At 41.0% G+C, this 21,374-nt stretch overlaps 4 protein-coding genes across 9 annotated transcripts in view; 2 read left to right on the top strand and 2 right to left on the bottom strand.

Annotated features, from left to right (window-relative positions):
- LOC105455716 (BCL2/adenovirus E1B 19 kDa protein-interacting protein 3) overlaps positions 1 to 7,828 on the bottom strand; it is a 29,177-nt gene extending 21,349 nt beyond the window's left edge. The window contains exon 1 of the mRNA XM_011699245.1: positions 7,611 to 7,828. Coding sequence (XP_011697547.1) covers positions 7,611 to 7,653 — 43 coding nt within the window. The 5' untranslated portion in view covers positions 7,654 to 7,828. The remainder of the gene's footprint in view (positions 1 to 7,610) is intronic.
- Positions 965 to 2,696, top strand: LOC105455715. Its single transcript, XM_011699244.1, has 2 exons — positions 965 to 1,159; positions 1,216 to 2,696. Exons 1-2 carry the CDS (start codon positions 1,118 to 1,120, stop codon positions 1,516 to 1,518), a joined length of 345 nt encoding a protein of 114 aa, XP_011697546.1. The 5' UTR covers positions 965 to 1,117; the 3' UTR covers positions 1,519 to 2,696.
- Positions 7,829 to 8,844: 1,016 nt separating the features above from the next.
- LOC105455712 (polyadenylate-binding protein-interacting protein 2) lies at positions 8,845 to 20,149 on the top strand. Of its 3 annotated transcripts, none has more exons than XM_011699234.1 (5): positions 8,845 to 9,169; positions 10,174 to 10,392; positions 10,478 to 10,669; positions 10,771 to 10,833; positions 20,087 to 20,149. In XM_011699234.1, the coding sequence occupies exons 2-5, from the start codon at positions 10,213 to 10,215 to the stop codon at positions 20,138 to 20,140; spliced, it is 489 nt and encodes a 162-aa protein (XP_011697536.1). In that variant the 5' UTR covers positions 8,845 to 9,169; positions 10,174 to 10,212; the 3' UTR covers positions 20,141 to 20,149. The 3 variants fall into 3 exon arrangements, with proteins under 3 accessions (XP_011697536.1, XP_011697538.1, XP_011697537.1); XM_011699236.1 differs by lacking the exon at positions 20,087 to 20,149 and adding an exon at positions 13,069 to 13,560; XM_011699235.1 differs by lacking the exon at positions 20,087 to 20,149 and having other exon boundaries at positions 10,771 to 11,530.
- Positions 14,649 to 21,374, bottom strand: part of LOC105455713 (catenin alpha) — a 9,191-nt gene continuing 2,465 nt past the window's right edge. Inside the window, exons 4-9 of one of the 4 annotated variants that reach the window (XM_011699241.1) lie at positions 20,447 to 20,473; positions 19,127 to 19,360; positions 18,395 to 19,000; positions 17,636 to 18,313; positions 17,352 to 17,354; positions 14,649 to 17,133 (exon numbers count right to left, since the gene is read on the bottom strand). In XM_011699241.1, the coding sequence (XP_011697543.1) occupies positions 16,969 to 17,133; positions 17,352 to 17,354; positions 17,636 to 18,313; positions 18,395 to 19,000; positions 19,127 to 19,360; positions 20,447 to 20,473 (1,713 nt within the window). In that variant the 3' untranslated portion in view covers positions 14,649 to 16,968. The remainder of the gene's footprint in view (positions 17,134 to 17,351; positions 17,355 to 17,635; positions 18,314 to 18,394; positions 19,001 to 19,126; positions 19,361 to 20,446; positions 20,474 to 21,374) is intronic. The other 3 variants (XM_011699238.1, XM_011699237.1, XM_011699240.1) reach the window with 3 other exon arrangements.

The following is a 21,374-nucleotide window of genomic DNA, read 5'->3' as shown; positions in this document are numbered from 1 at the left end:
CACGCGATCCTTACCTCGAAACGAACGATCGACTGTCCAGGCACGCTCGAGATTAATGCGAGATTAGTGCAAGGATACGAATTGTAGAAATTAATAGTTACCGTGCGCGCGACTCTCTGTAATTCGTTTCTGCGGTGTATTAACGCATTAAAACCGTAAATCAAATTTCCGAGGTTTTTCCAAGGAGAGAACGCAGGAACGATACGACGCGACGTCGAGGCGACGCGACGGGACGGTATTCCACTTGCCCGTAATGAGAAAACAATTATCCATCATTTATAATCGCACCGATTACGGACATTTCCGCCGAAGTATTTTCAGAAAGAAAAAAAAACGCAATTTTCTCGACAAAGAATTTCCGCAGATATCGTCTCGCTCGAGTACGCAAGAGCATTGTAAACAGTGCGGCAGGCGATTTCGCAGACGAGTTTCGAACGCGTTTATACGTCAATTCGCAATATTCACATTGTCAGCCGCTTGGGGAAGATGCGCGCGATAACGCCATAAATACGGTGTCAGATCGTAACGAGGTCGTTGGAAAATAGAAAAGTCGACTCGGTAAACGCTCGTACGACGCCGTACGCGAGACGCCGTACGTCGCCTGACGTAAGTTCCTTATAGACAGACTTCGCCGCTCGATGTTTACCACATGTGGAATATAATGGAATTTAAAATCACGCGCTGCGCATTTCTAGCGCATCTTGTTCCGCTTAATTTCTCAGACACGAATCTACGTATATAGCGCGACGGCGAAGATGAGTGCGATGAAAAAGACGCGAAGCATTTCCGATTGTGGGAAATCAGAGATGTAAGCAAGAATTAATCCTGACAAAAAAAAAAGAATCTTAATGATTTTAAAAGACCTCTTATGAATATCGTTGAGCATTAATTTACTGGTAACACGTTATATAACGCGATACATGCACGCGCAGGAAAACAATCGACACGCGGCGAGAACGACTTGTTTCTCACGTCGCGCCGTACGGTATCGCGTCCTATAAAAATTCCGCACGTGTAAATTTGCAGCTCGTAAACGTCGGCTTTGCCAGCACTACACGCCGACGTTCTCGTTACACGTCCGGATTCGCGAGTCGCGTCGACGCGCGAGGCGGAACGGATGTTTACTCGCCGCACGTTGCCGCGCAAAAACCGCGGCACTGTAAGTACTTGCGTAATCCACTCGCATAAGTTCGCAAGCCGCGAGTTATGATGCAGAATCTCGGCCTAATCACGGACGAACGGACGCCGCGCTCGCGGCCGATCCTTTGCACGCCCTGCGGACTGCGAACGTCGATGGACGCCGCCGTCGGGGATCAAAGCGCCGGAGTGCCTATTCAGCAGAGACCCGGGGATTGCCATTACTTGATCAGCAGCGATCTCGTGCGAGTCAACGTGGACAGATTACGTCGTTTGATAGCGCTGACAAATCGGAGCTTCTACCCGCGAGATAAATCGGCCACTAGACGCAAGTCTAACGCGACAGTTAAGACGGCAAGGCGCGACAAAAGGCGCACGTGAAACATTCCTGACTATCACGATCATCAGAGACGCAGATAAGAATTAAATCTCGGAGTACGAAGAAAAGAGAATCTTATTTCATTAATATAAATTTATACGGTATCCGTCAATAACAGTTTTTATTTGCTATTTCTTAAATGTTTCATAGAAACTGCACTAATTATAATTATTAATGTGCATCAATAAGTCGTTAACTCATGTTACAATATCTGGCTGCTTCAAAAAAAAAAAAATCAACCTCAAGGTATACAATTTCATCTGTATTAAAAACACTACGGATGATTTCTAAAGATATCATATTACTTCACGTTAAGCACTCTCGGTTTCTATAGCCACTCGTTTGCCAATTACCCATCCCCCCGTAAATTAACTTACGATAACTGTCGCTTAACCTTCGTTAACCCGACCTTGGGCCATCAATCGCCGAGCTTGACATGTTACTTTCAATCGCTCTGACTCGAGAATGCAAATAACGGTATTTTTAATGTTTATCCGGAATCGCGTGGAACGGAAGATGGCTAATTTTTATTGTTGTGTGTCAGTAAATAATGCATTATCAGCCACGCGTCAAACAGTCGTTAAATTAGCTTATAACATAATTAAAGCTACAGCGGAAACACACGTATTCATGAAAAATTTAACCCCTATATTTAAAAAAAATTTCATAACGTCACGATTTCTCGTTCTCGTAATCAAGATATTATTAAAAATTCGGAAAGGTTACGAATGCTACATAGTGACGCTTATCAGGCAGACGGCGAAAAAACAATATTGGCACTGACCAGCCGTAAGTTGTCAGTACGAACACGTGCTTGCCAAGGCTGCACGTGTCGACGCTACACGAGTATCATGATACCGCAGGATGTGCAAGCCGATTCTTCACGACGCTTTGTCACTTCTTGCGTAAACACGTCCCGCAAACGGTCTCCATTGTATCGACGACAAACCGCAAAGTAGGAGCACCGTTGTTTGAAACGTTTGACATGGTTATATCTTCGAGTCAGTTGAAATTAAAGACTCCAAGCTGTTTTAAGCAATCAAGATTACGATAATTTACGTATAATTTGTTAACAATCAGACACGTGCGTTAGTTTGAGCTCTAACAGCCGTTTGCTTTTCAACTTGTGTTAATTAAAAATACAATGGAAATTCCCGTGATATTCCAAAAAAAAAAAAAAGAATATTTTTATCATTAAATTATAAAGTTCAAAAGAACAAGTTTTCTTAATCTTCCTCGGCAACTGGTCTGCACAAATGGAATCCTTATACGACTTTTCAAGCGCTTTTTTTACACGCTTATACTATATACTACATACTAACGAAACGAACAAACGTGCGAATTCTCATCGATTTTCCCGCGAGCTGCGATACGTGCCGCTCGTCTCGTTTCGCGAGGAAATTTCCGCAAGATCGCATCGCGCGATCCTCGAGAGACGAAGTTCACACCACTGCACACGTGCCCGCGTCTGTGGAATCGCTACTGGGTAGCTTCAATCAATCGGATTAAGGACCGGCGGCGGAGCTCTCATATACGGTCTAAAAATAGACACCTTCCCCTTTTCGACAGTCTGCCGTCATTTCGATTAGTACATCACGCTCGTGGGCGTGCACGCACAGCCGATAATCGCGCACGTACCCGCTTATCTGTGCCTTAAATTAAACATCCTTTCGTTGACAGCCAGATAAAGATGCAAATGGGCGAGCGCGAACCGTTTCCGTGCCCCGTGAATCTCGTTGTATATTTGTGTACGGCGCGGCATTGTGGAAAACGCAAAATTATTATATAAATTATTGTACGTTCGCAGACTCGATGCTTTCAAGTCGATCCTATACCTATAGCTGCAAATATATTTCGTATTTACCGAGACACACGCGTGATTTGGTATTGATCGCCACGAGTTTGAAGCGCGCTTTCAATACAAACAAGCGACGGCGATAAGTAAATCATTTTACATCAACTAAATAAAGGAAAAAAAAGCAGAGATAAATATTTTATCTTAATAACGACGCAAATAATGATCAGATGAATAGTCTCTGATATCAACGATTGTTTACACTTTAATATCTATCCATTTCTACAATTTAATCGCCGATATATATATATATATATATATATATATATATATATCGATATTAAGAAGTGAATCATCACATATGTTGACGTACACGGCGTTATATGTGCTGAAAATCATTCGTCCATTTGTCGGGACTCTTATCGAAGGCTGCACCGATTTGAGTAAACGATTCAATGGAAATTCGGTGTCCGTTTGCGGGCGGTTGACCTGCATCGCGCGGATCGGTGGTTCGACGAGCCGACCGACACAGACGTACGGGAGAATGTATCCGAGTAACCGCGTGAGCCGAGTCACGTAGGCTCCTGGGTAACGTCCGCAGGATGATTTCGGGTCAGCGCCGCTCCAACGAGTCCCAGGCTCCTGACGACGATCACGTATGTATGATCCGTTAGAACGACGTGCAGCGGACGATCGCGTGTCGCGCTATACCGCGAAAGGGAACGAACTCGCGAAGATGACTCAACGCTCCGCGGAGACGACCTCTCGGCTCCGAGTGATTATCTCGCAGAAATATCGCGCTATCCGAACGCTTACTACATGTCGCGTAGTGTTAATTTCTCGAGATTGCCGCCACAATTTTCGCGCACGCGAGCTCGCTCGTTTTCGAAACGGTTGCGCTTTGACGCTAATCAGAGAGCAGAGGACAGGAGAAGATAGATTTCGATGAATATTCTTTCCTTTTCTATAAGATCAATCGGAGAGTCTATTACGATTCTCGGAAATTGGTGAAAATTACAAAAGTGAGCGCATTTACTAGAATATTTATTATTTATTGATTTCACTAAATTAAATTTTAATTAAAAAAATTTAATTTTTGTTATTTTTATCAATTTTTCAGAACCGTAATAAGCTCCCTGAAATGCGACATTATTTCATTATGGTAGCAATTAAAATTATTGATATCGCTTCGATAGCTTAGACATAGATAACGAGTATTGTAACATACTTTCCGATCGAGAATGGCATTGAACATTCTATAGCGTTAGATTGTCGATATTATTATTAGTTCTACTGCGCACGACACGTACGTTATCTAGCTATGTGATTTCGATTAGCAACGAGAAAGAGATGTGACGACAACAACGACGATGACAGATCATCGTGACAGATACGGCCCTGATCTTGACCGAGCGCCGTACTCATTAGGGCTCATCCAATTTAAATAGAACACTCGGGCCACGCGAGTTCGCAGGACACTGACCCAATTCTATTCGCGTCGATGACCTCCCTACAGCCATCTCGGAGAAGGCAAAAGAGACGATTATTTTTAGAATGTTAAAAATGCATGCGCGATAATGCCGAAAGAGGAATTAAAAATTAACAATTTATGTACTGTTTTATGTACCTTTCCTCGTTTCTCATTTCTGCGCTCCGAAGAGCGCGATAAAAGTTTTTCTGCTAAAGAAGCAAAATCTTTGAATGTAACTGTTGTACATTTCAGTGCGAGATTTACTCGCGGTTACTTCCGGAGTTGAGAATACCTTGCCGTGTTAATAGGTCGTGCGATCCATACATGATTCATGACCGATTTCCGCGAGCCGCAATACACCACGCGAATAAATCACGCCGCCGGTATCTGACCATTAGACGTTTGCGCGAACACAGTAGTCTAAATGCACACATATGTAAAAAAAAAAAAAAAAGCGAAATGAAAATTTACACGGAAAAAATAGGTAAAAATTACTTTAATGCAGAAATCCAGAAATTGCAGAGGCGGTGTCTATAATTTCTCGTAATATGGCGTGAGGGAACTGGAGGCCGTAATCCGAGCCGCGAGGGATAAATTTAGCGTCGCGTACTCGGACACTTCTTGCAAAACATTATTTCACCTCGGGATTCATTATCGCCGAGAGAATGACACCGCGGCTATTGTTAACGCTAAAAAGATGCGGCTCGTAATTCAATGCGATCGAGAGAAGACGCGTGGCGGCGGAGCGGAAACAGATATATAGCGAGATCGCGGCGCGACCGAGATGACAGTGTCGGCAGGTGTCTTGTCTCTTTTTTCGTCGGGACTATCAGCCAGACGACACTTTGCAAAACAAACAGAGATAAAGATTGCGAGGCATATATACGCGTGCCCGCATGATTCAAGTGGCCATCTCGCACACGTGACAGACATTCGCGTGCGAGTGGCAAAGCGAGGGCTCGTGACCGAGACAATTTAATGTTAAAATCGGTAAACTTTCAGCACTCTACTACAACAGCGTGACTTAACGGGGGTATACGATTAAAAGATTTTTACAAACAAAAGCGCGGACGAAACTTAATCAAGAAATGTAAGGATTTCATTATCTCGGCATAATGATCTCTGCCGCTTGAAATTTAATTAGAGGAGTAGAAAGAAGAATACGAAGGGATGACGAACGGACGTATCGGGTAAATCATTTTTGCAGCGGAAGTCGTCACAAAAGTGATAAAGTTGTTTACGAGAGACTCGCATAATTTTCAGAATATTGCCGGCATGCGTTATGAATTATTAATAGAACGTCTGACCTCTTTCACTATAAAAGGATAACCTGCACAGCTGAAATATCGGCTTCCTCGCGGTCTGAAGCTTCCTCCAGGAAATTGTGGAGGAACTATATTATACGCGTCTGTCAAACATTTTTAAAAACGTTGGCCGGTATCTCCGGAATACTATTCGTGCGAAGTACGCAAGTTCATGAAATTAATTTCGCGAGTTTGTTATCGAATTCTCTCGTTTTTTTTTTATTTATATAAAAAAGTTGGAAACGCATTTCCCCCTGCGGATTTCCCCGCGAAATCGTGGATTCCCCAACATATTGCCACGACCCGTAACTCTTCGATTATTGATAAGGCGATTATTGATAATCGCCTTAACGCCACGATTGAAGTTTGTAATCGCCAATGTCTGCGACTCCTTCGGCATGCATATTGAAATGTTCAGCTGTTATCTTACTTTATCGCGTACACGTGCCGCGTGTCCAAAAAAATATCGAGGAAAAAATACTTCATTTACATGCAGAAAATTAAGTCAGAAAATTAATTAACTTAATTTTGACGGTAATTAATACGGTTATTGGATATTCCTGCGTCATTTCCGAATAAAAACGGACAGTAATCTCTTTCTCTCTTTTCTCGCGTCCTTAACCGCGAATATTTTATCTAGCCAGCTTATCGAAGGAAGCGGACCCTGAAATATGCGACAAAAGATAGTGCTTGTTTATTTAACTTGCGAATTGAAACGTTCGATTCTAGAATACCATATAAAGAGAATAATAAATCTATTCAATCCATAACGCTCGTTTCTTCCAGAAAAAAATGACCGAGGAAAACGTGGAACATCGAGAGTACGAAATGTGGAAAAAATTTGAATAAAATTAGGAAAAAAAAATCGGACGCCAGGTGTCGGGAGACAGGCGTTGTTTCCACGGGCAGCGGCGGCGCGGCTCGGGATTTGCAGTGCGGCGTACTTCGCGAGGCGTGCTGCGCTTCGCCTCGCGCCGTGCAACTTCGCGCGAGGCTCCGGCGGCCTGGGTGAAGTATCGATTCGCGCGCGCGAGACATCAAAAATTGAATCTTCCGCCGGGATGCGACGCGGCGGGTTGAAAGTATAGGCCCGAAATGGCGCCAAAACTGCGTCGCGCGACGCGCCTCCGACCTGCCTCCGCGGACGCGGAGGCAATCGCTCCGGTTTCCAGAGACGCGCGCGTTCGAGCGCACCGGGGACTGTCAGACGCCCGGACGGCGTCGTCGACGAGAGCGGGAGCGAACAACATCGCTCTCCGAGGATGTCGGAGGACGACGTCGAACGGCAGCGAGTCTGACAGCCGATCCTTCTCGGCGCCGAGGCGAACGGACGAACGGCACAACATCGGGAATGGCAGAGAAGTACGTTTGTTTACGCTTACAGGGAAGGAGAAGGAGGAGGAGGAGGAGGAGGCCAGGCAGGCGGGTGGACGGACGGGCAGGGACACTCCGCGCGAAATGGCCGTCGCGTCTGACAATCGGCGCGGCGCGCGTGGTTTTTCCAGCTTTTTGCGTTTTACTTACCGCTCAGCTGCTCGTCCGACGTGTACTTCACCGTGGACGACATCGCCGTACTACGATGCGCCGTACGTGGCACTTGCGGGAGAACTCGTTCGCGAGGTGGTACGCGAGCGGGGATGTATGTATATATGTATATATATAGTAGCGAACGAGCGAGCGAGCACCAGGACGAGAAACGACGCACGTAAACGTGGAACGAGGATGCGCGACGGGACGCTGACGGACGCTCACACGGCGACGACGGCGACGAGCAACGACGAACGTGACCTACCGCCACGGACAATCGCGATAAAATGCTGCCGGGAGGGCAGCGCTACCGTAGTGCCGTGCTTTGTTTTGACGCACGTCGGCACGCGCATGTGTCAGCTGCGCCAGGCCGTTCCCCGGGCCAATCGCGTCGCGCCGCGGTGTAAATAGACCGCGCGAGTCGACGCGACCACTCGGCGGACTCGCGTCGCGTCGTGCGACGCGCGACTACGTGTGTCAATACGCACGGCCTGGCGTCGCGTCACGTCGCGATGGGCCGCGCGTGCTTTCGACGAATAAACGTCATTCCCCTTCCGCGTAAAATAAAAGGGAAAAGAGAGAGATTCTTACTCCGGTTTTCTGCCCCGAAACGTCCAATCGCTCCGACCCGCTCCGACCGTCGGCGACGTCGCGCGTCGGTGATCGCGAATTATCCTCGGAGTCGACATCTGTCGGAGAAGCGATTCGATCGTTTCCAAACGTCACGATAACTTTCTATTTATTTTTTTTTCTCCTCGGCGATATAATTTATATACATGTTGATTATTTACTCGACGAAGATAATAACAATAATAACTTTACGGAATGTGCGCGAGATAATGTAATATAATAATATAAGCAGCGATAAATATTTAATATATACCACTGCAAACGATGAATAATAAATATACTCAACCTGATGAATAATAAATATAAATGATTAATAATTAAAACTATTTATATTATAATACAATTGCGCACATCCTATTTATTCATATTTAAATAATTCTAATTAAATCCTACGTAGAGAATCGGAATCTTACAAAAATACTTTCTATAAATTTTCTCCGCAATTTTTCATTGAATTTTCTCTCAATATTTCACGTATAACGCCGATGAAATAGCAAAATTAAAGCGTCGACAGCGGAATTTTATCGCTCGATTCGCTCGCTCGCGACATTTTTATGTTTTCGCGAAGCGCTCGCAGTTTCCGACTTACACATTGTCGGCAGATCGTTCCACGGCAATTTCGTCATTTCTCGACGGCGCACAGTCCGCGGCAGCACACGGATCCCGACGGGATATACTCGACGACACAGGCGGTCCACTGGTGAAAATTCGGAATTTTACCAGCGCTCCCGCTGCGGCTTTTAACAACAACGCCGGTGGCAGCACTGTGCGATCGCTAATTTGCGTTGAACGACACGTATTTCGGTACGTTCCCGTGAACTGCGTAAATCACGCGTATATCCCGCGCGGCGACCACGAGCGACGGCTCGGGAAGGTGGACGAGGACCGTGGAGGAAGACCGAGGGCCAATTTTGTCACAGAGGAAGGTACGTTTCCGCGCGCGCGGCCGAGTGTTCCGTCGGGAAACGCGGCGCCCGTCCCCGTCTTCCCCGTTACTCCTCTCGGGAAGGGTAATCCGGGCCAACCGTCGTTCAATAAACAATAGGGAGAAGGCGAGAGGACGAGAGAGCGAGAGAGAGACAGGGAGAGAGAGAGAAAAGAGTAAAGAAAGGAGAGCGAGAGAGACGCGCCGTCCGTCTGACCGATTTCGATATACGATATACGAGGAGAGTACGATACGCGCTCGCAAAGATGGTCGCCCGTGCGACCTCATCTGTCAAGTGACGAGGACGATTCCGCTCCGCTCCGTGCGTTCTCACTATGCGTCATTAGTGGGACGAGCGTGGAAGGAAAAGAGAGAGAGAGCGTGAGAGGCAGAGCGTTCACCGAACTGTCTCGGCCGTCGGGCCGCTAAATTTCAGGTAAACACCCCCGAGGGGAAGGGGGCTGTTAAAGAGGAAACACCGCGGCGGTGAGGCCACCGCCGCGCCGGATCGACGGGTCGCGCGGCCCGCTCCCATATGCGCGAGAGGCCGAGGGTCGCGCTCGCGGTTTGTTGACTCGCGCGGCGCCGCGGCACCTCCCGGCACCTCGAGGTTGCGCGCGGTACGGTCGCCTCGAGCCCTCCTCCGCACCCCGTCCGGTCGGCGGCGACGGCGGCGGCGGAGGCGGCGGAGGAACCGGCGATGCGCGATCGCGAGCCCGATTCATCGCGGTACCGACGACGGTGTAGATCGTGTTTACAAGCGGAGTGTCCGTTTGGAGAATCGCATTTCAACGATCTCTATCTGGGGCTGGGATTGTTTGTTTGTTCTCCGAGCGGCGCCGCGCGCGCGGCTCCCTTCCCTCGCGGCGAGAAACAACACGGCGGCTGCTTACGAAAAAGGCACTGCCGATAAAAAAAAATATAAAAAAAAGTTGTCCCCGACGTTGTTATCTTTAACGACGACGATATTGAGCGCGTCGGATAGCTGATAGCGCGGATTTGCAGGTAATCAGCAGACACGCAATCGGTTCGCATACCCTGGCTATGAAAATGAAGATCCCAAACGGCGGGCCTGGAAATGGGACCTATTACGGGCAGGAGACGGGCATCACCTCCTACGTGGTGGACAACAACAGCGACACGGAGGCGGACGTGCAGGCGATAGGCGACAGTGACTTCTCGGAGTACCTGTGGATGGAGAACGAGGAGGAGTTTGACAAGCAGGTACCGTCCTTAGTATAGTTGATTAAGGCTCCTCCACCGATCGTTCTCGTTACTCCACCCTCGGCGTTTCTGTCTGCGTGATCAGGTGCTTCAACAACTGGAGGAGGAAGAATTGATGGAGGAGTGTCTAGAAGCGATGCTGGAGGAGGAGAGACAACATCAGAGAAACATGAGCTCCACTGCTTGGTCCACGGCTACTGGCACCCCCGACAGTAACGCCGCTGAACTCTGTCAACAGCTGAGCAGTCTGAGGATGCAGGACGATCTCGCCAAGCAGGTACTTAAGAGAAATATCTTTCCAGCGAGAACAATGTTCCCTATTTAAATTCGTCGTTATTAATAAGCGCCGTATTGTCGCTGGTACACGTGAATTTCCAGAGCACGCTAAATCCAGATGCAGCTGAATTTATTCCGGCGTGCAAATCGACTGTGGTATCACCTGTAAGTACATCATCAGAAACCACAGTCACCACAGAACCATCGTAGAAATCTTCGGTGTCTCTTTCACTCTTGTCCGTTCTCCGTTTAAGTCACGTAGAAAATCGGGCTACACGTAATGGTTAGAGTTTACTATTTCCAATTCCGACAGTCGTATCACGCGGATCATCGTGTTTAGATGTTCAATGACTGTGACTGTAGGTACAAAGGTAAAGAGAGGGATAAAGAGCGCGAGTTGTGCGTAATTAATAATAGCGTGTCATCCGAAAACGTCAGTTATAACACACACAATCGAGATGGATCGATGGACGCGGTACCCCGAAATTTTTTATAGACGAGAAACGGAACGCGATATCGCACGGGATAATTATGTCTTTTGTTTTTTTAAATCGAAGCATCAAGGAACAATCGTGTTTGCAAATCGTTAAAAAAGAAATCTACAATTTGTATCTCATTTTCGATCGCCATCTACAACATCAAGGACTGTTTCTCGCAGAGGCAAATATTTTTAGCATTTTCAATCTTTGTATAATTTGTATAAATTGAAATCATTGTACGTCTACGGAAATAACCCCCCCCCCCCCTGCACTGTTCACGTTGAACTGAACGGAGGGAACAGAATGCACTGGTTTAGGAGGAGGACTTTCATAAGTTTATGAAATATGTATATGAGCAGGAATATAGATATGCATATATATTATTCTGTAAATTATGTTTATATCTTATATATAATATATATAATATATATGTATATATATATATAATAATATATATTATATATATATAAGTTATATATATACTATATATATAATATGCGTATATATGTATGTCTCAATGAGATCATCTTATCATTCTTGAAGCGTATGTAAACCATTTTACCTTTTACAATATTTAATCCTCGTCAAGCTGTAAAACCTTTCGCGCGCGCGCACACACACACACACAATGGTAGAACTTTTTACAGCCTGGGAGAAAGGCTTTTACAGCTTGGTATCCAACTATCCAATGGAAACTTCTCTCAAGAGTTCCTTTTTGTAATACTTACAGTAGAGAATGATGAGATGTTTAACCGAATTGTTAGCAGGACATACCTCGCGTGATGCTGAGTTATTGAATCGTAATAGAGCATGATAGGAATAACAAGGACATCGCGTTATTTTTTAGTGAATATTTTGTGGTGTATCAATATTTAGGTGAATCGACAAAACAATCGGGGGCATACATGTAATCGGGAAAAATCGGAATTATGTTATTTGTACAAAAAACTGTGTATCGTCTTGCTTGGAAATTTGCGGAAAAGGAGGTTCCATCCATGAGAAGGCACTATCGTCGAGTCCTGCTTCAGCATTCATTTAACAAACTTAAGATCTCAAGTGAAAGTCTTACTTAGGCTGTGAGGGACTCTTTTTACGACTCTTTTTTAGTGACGCTGAGAATCAGGACACACATCGCTTATTTTTTAAACCGGTTATATTTTCGACGGGTTAATATTTCGAAATTTTTAGAAGATCGTAGATCGTAGAATGTAACCACGATGAAACATGAAAGATAGAGTAAATGGTGAATGTACTTCAAACCCGCTTGAATGGCAAGAAGATTGATTTGACTTTCGATGCATGATATATCTATATGTATATAATATATATATACTCGTTATTTATAAAAGTAAATATCACATCACAAGTTTTGATAGTAGGTATCTTGTTTAGAATTTTTTTTTATTTCCCTTTTTTAAACTCTTTGTTATTTCCCTGAACATAAAAATTTATTTCCGAGTTGCATTGCCTCGTGAACTCTATTTGATTAGTACAAGTTTTATCGATTGTATAAATTTAAAATCAAACTTTTTGCGATCCAAGGTTCTGCTAGTGATTAAAACGCATTCGTGCTTACTTAAGGGTGATATCTGCCATTCTTTTTAATTACGAATGTAAGTGTACGAGTTTTAACAAGATCTATACATTGAGATATCTATATATTGTTATGTGTTTGCATTCTATATTACTTTATGTATGATAAAATATTATGTGCACTTTAGTCACACAGCCTGGTTTTAACGTGAATGTAGAAAACTGTGATTATCAAAGCAGCGTTACTAATTTATACTGAATATCATTCAGGTATAAGACATCGTATATTAGTCTCTTGCAATATATTTAATCTGGACTTGTTTACCATCATCATGTTTGTTTTACGCAAAAAAAAAATGATATTAAGCTTATTATAATGTACACTCAGTTACAGACCTAATTGCCGGCAGAATAAAAATCGAGTAAAAAAAGGAAAAACGGCTGCACGACTTTGGAAGTAATCGGATATTTTACGATGCGATTAAATAAAGGTGAACGAGAAAATAACTTATTTTGCGACTAAAAAGGATCTAAAAAGAAATCAAATTAATGAGTGTAAAATAGAGACTGATTTCACGTCCATTTTTACGTCAGCTTTAATACCCGAACTAGATCGTAGATCCATCTTTTAATTATTACTTTACAACTAATATAGATTCTGTGTAACATAGAAAACCATTTTGCAATACTATACTATGCTGCATATAATAGCTGATATGCTAAAATACCGACGAGAAATGTGCTGACTATTGATTCAGCGTCTAAAGTTTTGATTTAAAAAAAAATCTAGTTTATACGACGTACGTCTTAAAATCTCGTTTCACTAGACTATCGAAATGACTTGACAGAGAAAAGAAACGTATATATACGAAAAAAAAAATGCGATTCATTTGCAGATTATATAAAATAAGGCAGCCGTTAATATGTGGAATATATATATATATATATATATATATATATATATATTTATACATATATATCATAAGTGTAACCATGTATATCCATTCATTGTTCCATCATTGTTCAAATTGTACAAATTTGACTTCGTCTTAACGTCTTCACAGATGTCAAGATTCAATATACATTATACGTGACACTAGAAATCGCATCGCGCAATAGACTCTACGCGAACTGAGATTTGTAATACTTATAAATGCCGCATAATTTCTTAGAGAGATTTCTTACGCCCATTAAACTCTTGTCTCGAATTTTTGGTAATTACCGCAACACTTCTCCTTTTACTCACTTGCATATATTGGTATCTCTATATGTAATATTAAGAACACTAGGTTATTCTTAGGATTTAAGAAATGTGCAGCTGTAATCTTCTCGTACAGTACAATATGAAACAGTACTACAATAAACGGATAGTCATTACAACATCGTAAATCATCGCGTGATAACTGAATTATACGTATCTGCAGTAACCAATGCGAACATTGTAACTCGAGTCTGTTGTAAGAAAGTTCGACCACACTTGAGTGTTTACTGAAAACTAACTGTATCTTTTTAGCGTTATGTTTAATCAAAAGGAAAAAAAAGTACAAAAGCAAAATGACATAAAAATATAAGTTTTATGTTTAAGTCACTTTTCTCTGGAAGAATGATAAAAATTTGTCGTTCTCCGTATTATGTTACATATTATTTTACCGCATCATACTTCGTGCAATGACAACGCAAATTGGATTGTAAAATAATTAAATATGTATTCAAGTTAGGTGATATTACTTTTATATATACTACTTTAATTTATAATGTATTTTATCACTTCCAGTAAATTTTTGCATTTGTGGTTTTTTCGTGCCTATACTCCTTTTTTTTCTGTAGCATTTAACGTGTACCGTGTAAAGCGAAAAATATAGATATATGTATTAAAATACAGATAAAAATTTGTTCCCATTTTTTTCTAATCCCTACGTCAATAATAGTGAGCATAAGTCGACATACGTGCTAAATAACAGACAATTATTATGAGAAATGCATCACCTTATATTTGGCAGCATATCAGTTACAATGTTTTAATCTTAAAAGTATAATTAGTACTTATTTTATAATAAAAAAAAGGCGACGCCGATTTCTTACATAATATTGGCATCCGCTTCATGTCGTAGCAATCGATGGCTCGATTTTACCTTAAAGTATCTAAATTATAATATAAGAATATGGGTATATATTTATATGCGTCTGCATCAGAATACTGAAATAATACGTTCTGAAGAAAGCATAAGATGAGTGCATCGGAAGTACAGCATTGTTATACATTTAATGCAAAGATAAGTAACGAATTATGTTGATATATAAAATTAATCTTAAATTATTGCATTTTTTTTGCAATTATAAAGCTCGTTACGAACCAGAGAATGGTATTGGCGCATCATCGTCCTTATCTAGAAAATTACACGAAATAAAAATAAAATTATCCATGTGCATAAAAAGAGAAATATAATCGTACCGAACAAATTTATTACAACGAATAAATCGTGTGTTCGATATATAACGTACGATTCTTATATCTATGATGTTATCCTTCTATTAACTCTATTTATAGACGATAGGGAACCACTTGAATGTAATACTTGATATCTATATCTTATTTGAGAACTTCGTATATTACAAAATACGAAAAACATTCCGTATGTATTTATAAATAGAAATAGATAGATATATATATATTATTTATATAGAATTATTTAATATATAGAGCAATATGTATATATTGCTCCAGGTTTCTTTTGGCCTTTCAATAATTGAAATCTTACTAGTATTGCAAATGTTACATGAAGTACAATTATATTTAATATTATAACGTCAATCCTGACATACTCGATTATTACAGTAAAATCGTTAGTAAAAGATTATTATCGTTGGGATATGGACTAAATGGGCATTGAAATTTCCTTTCTTCGCACACCTCCTTTTCTCACATTCAGTTGCTCGTTATACAAAAATTAAAAATAACACGGGCATATTTACTTATATACAAGTTAATATATTAAATATTGTAGTATAATCTGCAGTCTCTTTATTTCGATACAATACTGTCAATCCATGATTAAGTTTCATCGACTCTATATGAGCTTCGTATGAGAATTACAAAAGATAATAATATATTTTCCACGAAAAGAGAAAAATTTATATACAAAAACATTTCCAATCTATATATCGTAACACACATTGTTCGAATAGATATTAATAATAAATCTTAATATAGATAGATGTAAACTGTAAACATAAAAAAAACGACTAATATAAACAAAATGTAAAATATAAAAAAAATTTTATTACGAGAAATAGCTTGTCCTCGAAAAGTCAGTAGACAGGAAGTACCTTTGCAATTCGCTGCTCGAGTAAGATGTACGTATCTCACTTACAGCTAGAAAAATTTAAATAATATAGGAATTCTAAAAAATCTCGAATATAAAGATGATCATGCAGCATGAAATCAAATACGATCTGTAACACAAAGTCATTATCCTTAATTGTGCCCCTGTAAAATCTGAGATATACATATATAGGTATATATCTCAGCCTTTTTTTTAATTCGTAACCTCTTCCTTCGAAACCTTCCTCCAAAGTCGATTATCGGGATTCATCGGGATTACATGTATTCGCTTGTATTAAGATTATTGTTCTTGCGATTAACAACTAATAACTAACATCCGAGAATACTCGTGCGTAGCATACCGCACAATTATTAATAGGTAAGTGTAAATGAAATATACGGATTCCCAAAACATTACCATCCTATACTTATCTTTCATCCTCCTTTATTTATAATGTTGAACTCTCCAATAATGTTCAATCTCTTGTAAAATCGAGATATACATGGAATGAGAGTCAGGATTACTCGCTGAACCGACTGCTACAAGTCGATTGCTCTTACAGAGCCGCGCATCACTTCAAAATGAATTAATAGATATTCTTCGCGTCTTAAACATCATCGAAAATAAAATATCTTGGCCTTACGATTCTTAAAAGGTGATGCTATATAATAATACGTCGGGTAGCGTTACGTCCTTGTATCGTGCCACGGTATTTGTAATTCACCGCGTCCGATCAATACGAGACAATCGACACGAAAAAAGACCAATATCTAAATCAGAAATCCATCAGACTCCACGACATCCTTTAATTTATCTGATGGTTCTAAAAATGACTTTTCGTGTTAATCGCCCCTCGTGTTAATCGAGCAAAGCGAATTACAAATATTTTAGCAAGACGCAGAGACATGGCGTTATATCATTCCTGTTATCGTTTACTTACATCTAGAGAGAGAGAGAGAGCGAGCTTATACGCTCTCGGTAGGGCTCTGAAATTCTGAGAGTGCATGTATAGGATTCTGCACTTTCTTCTGCGAACCTTTACGTACTTTCGCTCTAACTTCCTCGGGTCGTTCGGGACGAACTAACGGTTTCTTCTCCGGGGCTTTCATCTTCCATATGACAATAGGAGACTGATCAAAACATAATAAATTTGTCTTATTATATTTGAATATTTTTATCATTGATTTACGATGATATCATGTTCGAAGATTATATTAATATTAATTACTATCACTGTTATGTTTTAACATATTTATTATAATATTAATATTAAATTTAATAGACTTCTGAATCTCTACTACTCAATAAGATTATTAAAGCTCTACGAGTTTTATGCATGGATACTTACATACTGAAAATCCATGTATATATTAGGTACAGCAAAAAAAATTGATAAAAAAATATGATATACAATTAATCTTAAGGTCCTATAAGATGGAAATATATTTTTATTATCAAAAAATATTCCATCTTTTAACGTGATTTACATTAAAATCTACTGTTGATTAAAGAGCGATAAACTGTAAAAGACTCTCAAATATGACAAATTACTATCAAACTATAACAGCTTCTAGCAATAAATTGATAGCATATCGAGCTGCTGCAGAATTAATAAATAACGACGAAACTTACCGTTACCGTGGATTGTCGTGGATATTTCGTTGACGCAACGTAGGAAGCCTTGACAGTAAGCACGACGGCGTTCATCAAGTTTTTGGCAGCTTGTATGAGGGAGGTTGCGCTATCTAGGCCGGAAACAATCAGCTCGCCGCTGATGTTCTGCACATCCGCCTTCACCTTACTCGTGATATTCATCTGATGGCAATAGAGGGCTATGCGTTGCAAGTACGCGAGGAGATCCTTCTTCGTGGAGCTTTCCGGGCACTGATCGGCGATCTGCCTGGTCAACTTGTCCAGTTTCGTGCCAGCCTCGGAGATCTTCTTTGCCGCGTTTATGACGTCCATGGTCGTCTTCAGGGGGCCTCGACCACGAGTGAAGTCCGTCATCTCCATCATGATCATGCACATGTGCTTGGCGAGAACGATAATGTCATTGCCGGCGTCGTCCCACTTCGCCACCTCTTTGTCGAACTTGAGCTTCTCGCTTCTGAAGTACTCGACCTGCTGCAAGATCTTCTGCTTGTCCTCCTCCGGCATCTTTCTCATCGCCTCGCGGGCAGTCGTGATGCCGCTGATCTCCGGATACTCGTCCACGTTGTGCTCTCCGGTCTGAGCGCTAGACTTGCTACGTGTTTCCAGCGTGTAATGCTCGTCCAGTTCCACATCTTCGGGATCCAGATCTTCGTCCGCCTACGAACGATAACAGCGAATTAGAGAACGACGAGAAGAGGGAACAATTATACTTAGAAACTTTTTGACAGATTTTCTTACCCTATTCATGAGCACGGCTCGCCTGATCTCGCGAACTCCGTCGTACACCAGTCTGGACGCGTCAATGAAGTCGTTCTCGTCCACTTCCTGCGCCGGATTACTGCGCAGCGCGTTCACGGCCTCTTCCACTCGTTGCTCGAAGTTGGGCATCACCTGCTTTCTGAGGACCTTCACCGCCTCGAGAACCCGCTTGGTGTAGATACACGGCTCGTAGTTGTCCATCTCGGCCTGCACGACGTTGCACACCCTGGCGGAACGGCCGAGTATCGCGCCCGCGTGTCTGTCCAGGGTGTCGGCGTCACCGGGACGCACTTGCAACGCCAGGACACACTTGTTGACGTCGTCCAGAATATGGTTCTCGGAGACCGCCAGGAAATCGTCGATCGTGGTGATGTCGTCCACGGCCTCCGTCAAAACGCGCATCTGATTCTCCCACGCTTGGCGGAACACCTTCATGTTGTCCTTCGCAACGTCCGTGTTTCGCGCGGCCCACACGCGCGCCGCGTTAATCACCTGCGGGCACAGGTTCTCGATCTGCGCCGCAGCGTAGCGAACCATCTTCACGCCATCCTCATTGTTAGACATACTGCATACCAAATTGGCCACCTGTTCCAAAGTAAACGCGAATAATTAATCATCTTATTACGCGCAAGATATTCTAAAACATTTTGCATGGCATACGTAGCATGTGTACTCAGATGAAAATTTATTTGTACAAGGACCGTGTTTTACCTCCACAAGTTTGTTCGCGTGCTCCGTGAAAATGAGCGCGTATTCTTCCACCTCCTTGACCCAGCCTTTCTCCGCAGCTTCATACAGGGCTTGCAACGGTGCGCTCGTTTCCAGGAAACTGTCCGACACGTGATCCACCACGGCTTTGCGCAACTGTCTGCGAAGATCGCGGGTCTTCCTGCACATGTGATCTATCGCCCTCTCTAAGCCCTCAGATTGTTCCTTAACACCCATCTGTCAACATATATTCGTCGATTAATTTCGGACAATATAACTTCTCATTAAAATATTTTTGGATTTTTAATTTACAGGTGTAAACAATTGCTTAATATTTGACATTGTTGTTAGTTTAAATCCGATTATAGAAACAAATAAACATGTATTATAGGAGAAGGATATGTAAACCAAATCATCAGAATAATGTTATTAATACAAATAGGAATAAACTGTTTTTTTTAAATATACTATTATATACTATTATATCATAATTTTTAGCAACATGATTGCAAGCGATATAAGTATATTTACAAGTTTGATATATATTTATACACTAAAGATTGTGCATAATTATATATACAGCTCTAATTTTCTACAGTTAAATTAGAGAACAACCTTCAATAGTCAAGGCTAGATATCGATGTCTAATGTTGTAATATTTCTATAAATTCCAAATCCATATTTCAGAGCTATTTAAACTGCGTACCGAGTTATTGTCGGACTTGTAACGAAATCATAAACTAAAGTTGAAATAGTAAGATTACAATTAAATTGAACTGAAAAATTTAGAATTGACATAGAAATATTATTAGGTACCTATCAAGCTCCAGCCTTGAAGGTTGAAAACTTCTCTCTAATTTAATTGTGTAATTCACTTACGCGGTCTAGTTCAACTTATTATTGTTTTTAATTAGCTGCATTTTATATTACATAAGTATGCAAACTGAGAAACTGTTGTTACAGGAGGCTGCTGGAAAAACCTCCAAGCATCTAAGCGGTGAACAAGAAAACTTATAGTTTCTACAGTATGCTAGGCTATCGTCTCGTATATTGCATTGTATATTGCGTTTAACTATTTTGTTATTTTACATAACTACAACGTGAAATATTAGTTATTTAATATTCACATATAAAAAGTGATGGAAATTACGATAAAAATAATTATGAAACAAATTGTAAGCACATAGCTAATAACAAAGCTAACGATTAGTGCTGATCGATTAAATAATAAGTATGCAGTTTGGTAGTGTGTGAGAGATCTAAGATAATGTGTATATGAGCAACAAAACCCATAGAAAGTGTAGAATTACTTCGCATATTTACCCGTCTCCCACCCCGAGCGCGCTGTAACTGGCCATCACCAACAAAAACAAATCAATAGAATAAATATTGTTTTAATAAAACAAAAGTAAATTGCATCTCCTATATGCATAAATACCAGTATGTCGTCTAAAATTTGATATAAGGTAGAACTAATAACAAACAAAATCTTATGGATAGAATGAGTAATGTACATAATTACGTAAATAACATTTGAAACTCTCTAGTTTCAAATTATTCTATCTAATTAAAATAACCACTCTGTCACACAATCAACTATTATTTAAAGTTTAATCGCTCAATCAATTCTATAATTACATATAGGTATTCAACATATTAAGGATGTTTAATACATACAATAGTAGCAAAAAGTTAAAGGACTAATTTTGACGAATATGCTCTTCTCATATAGTTTGAGATAATAAGGATTGTGCAGAATGTTATCATTTATTCAGAACTAGAGCATAGAAATGCTTCTGTTGCTTTTTTCCTGAGAATTTTCGAATTCTATGGCCAAATCTAACCAAAAAATTCAAATTAAAATCCTTATAACTTTGGATTGCTTCAGTAAATCGACTCCGGCTTTTGTCTTAAGTCTTTCAACATATATAAGAAGCAATAATAGTAGCAAAAAGTTAAAGGACTGATTTTGACGAATATGCTCTTCTTATATAGTTTGAGTAATAAGGATTGTGCAGAATGTTATAATTTATTCAGAACTAGAGCACAGAAATGCTTCTGTTGCTTTTTTCCTGAGAATTTTCGAATTCTATGGCCAAATCTAACCAAAAAATTCAACTTAAAATCCTTATAACTTTGGATTGCTTCAGTAAATCGACTCCGGCTTTTGTCTTAAGTCTTTCAACATATATAAGAACAATCTGTAAAATTTTTGTTAAATTCTCATTATTTTAAAAATTCTATAGGTATA

Source organism: Wasmannia auropunctata, unplaced genomic scaffold (genome assembly GCF_000956235.1).
Source record: "Wasmannia auropunctata unplaced genomic scaffold, wasmannia.A_1.0 LD335883.1, whole genome shotgun sequence".
Classification (NCBI taxonomy): Eukaryota; Metazoa; Arthropoda; class Insecta; order Hymenoptera; family Formicidae; genus Wasmannia; species Wasmannia auropunctata.
This window is presented reverse-complemented; position numbering and strand designations above follow the sequence as displayed.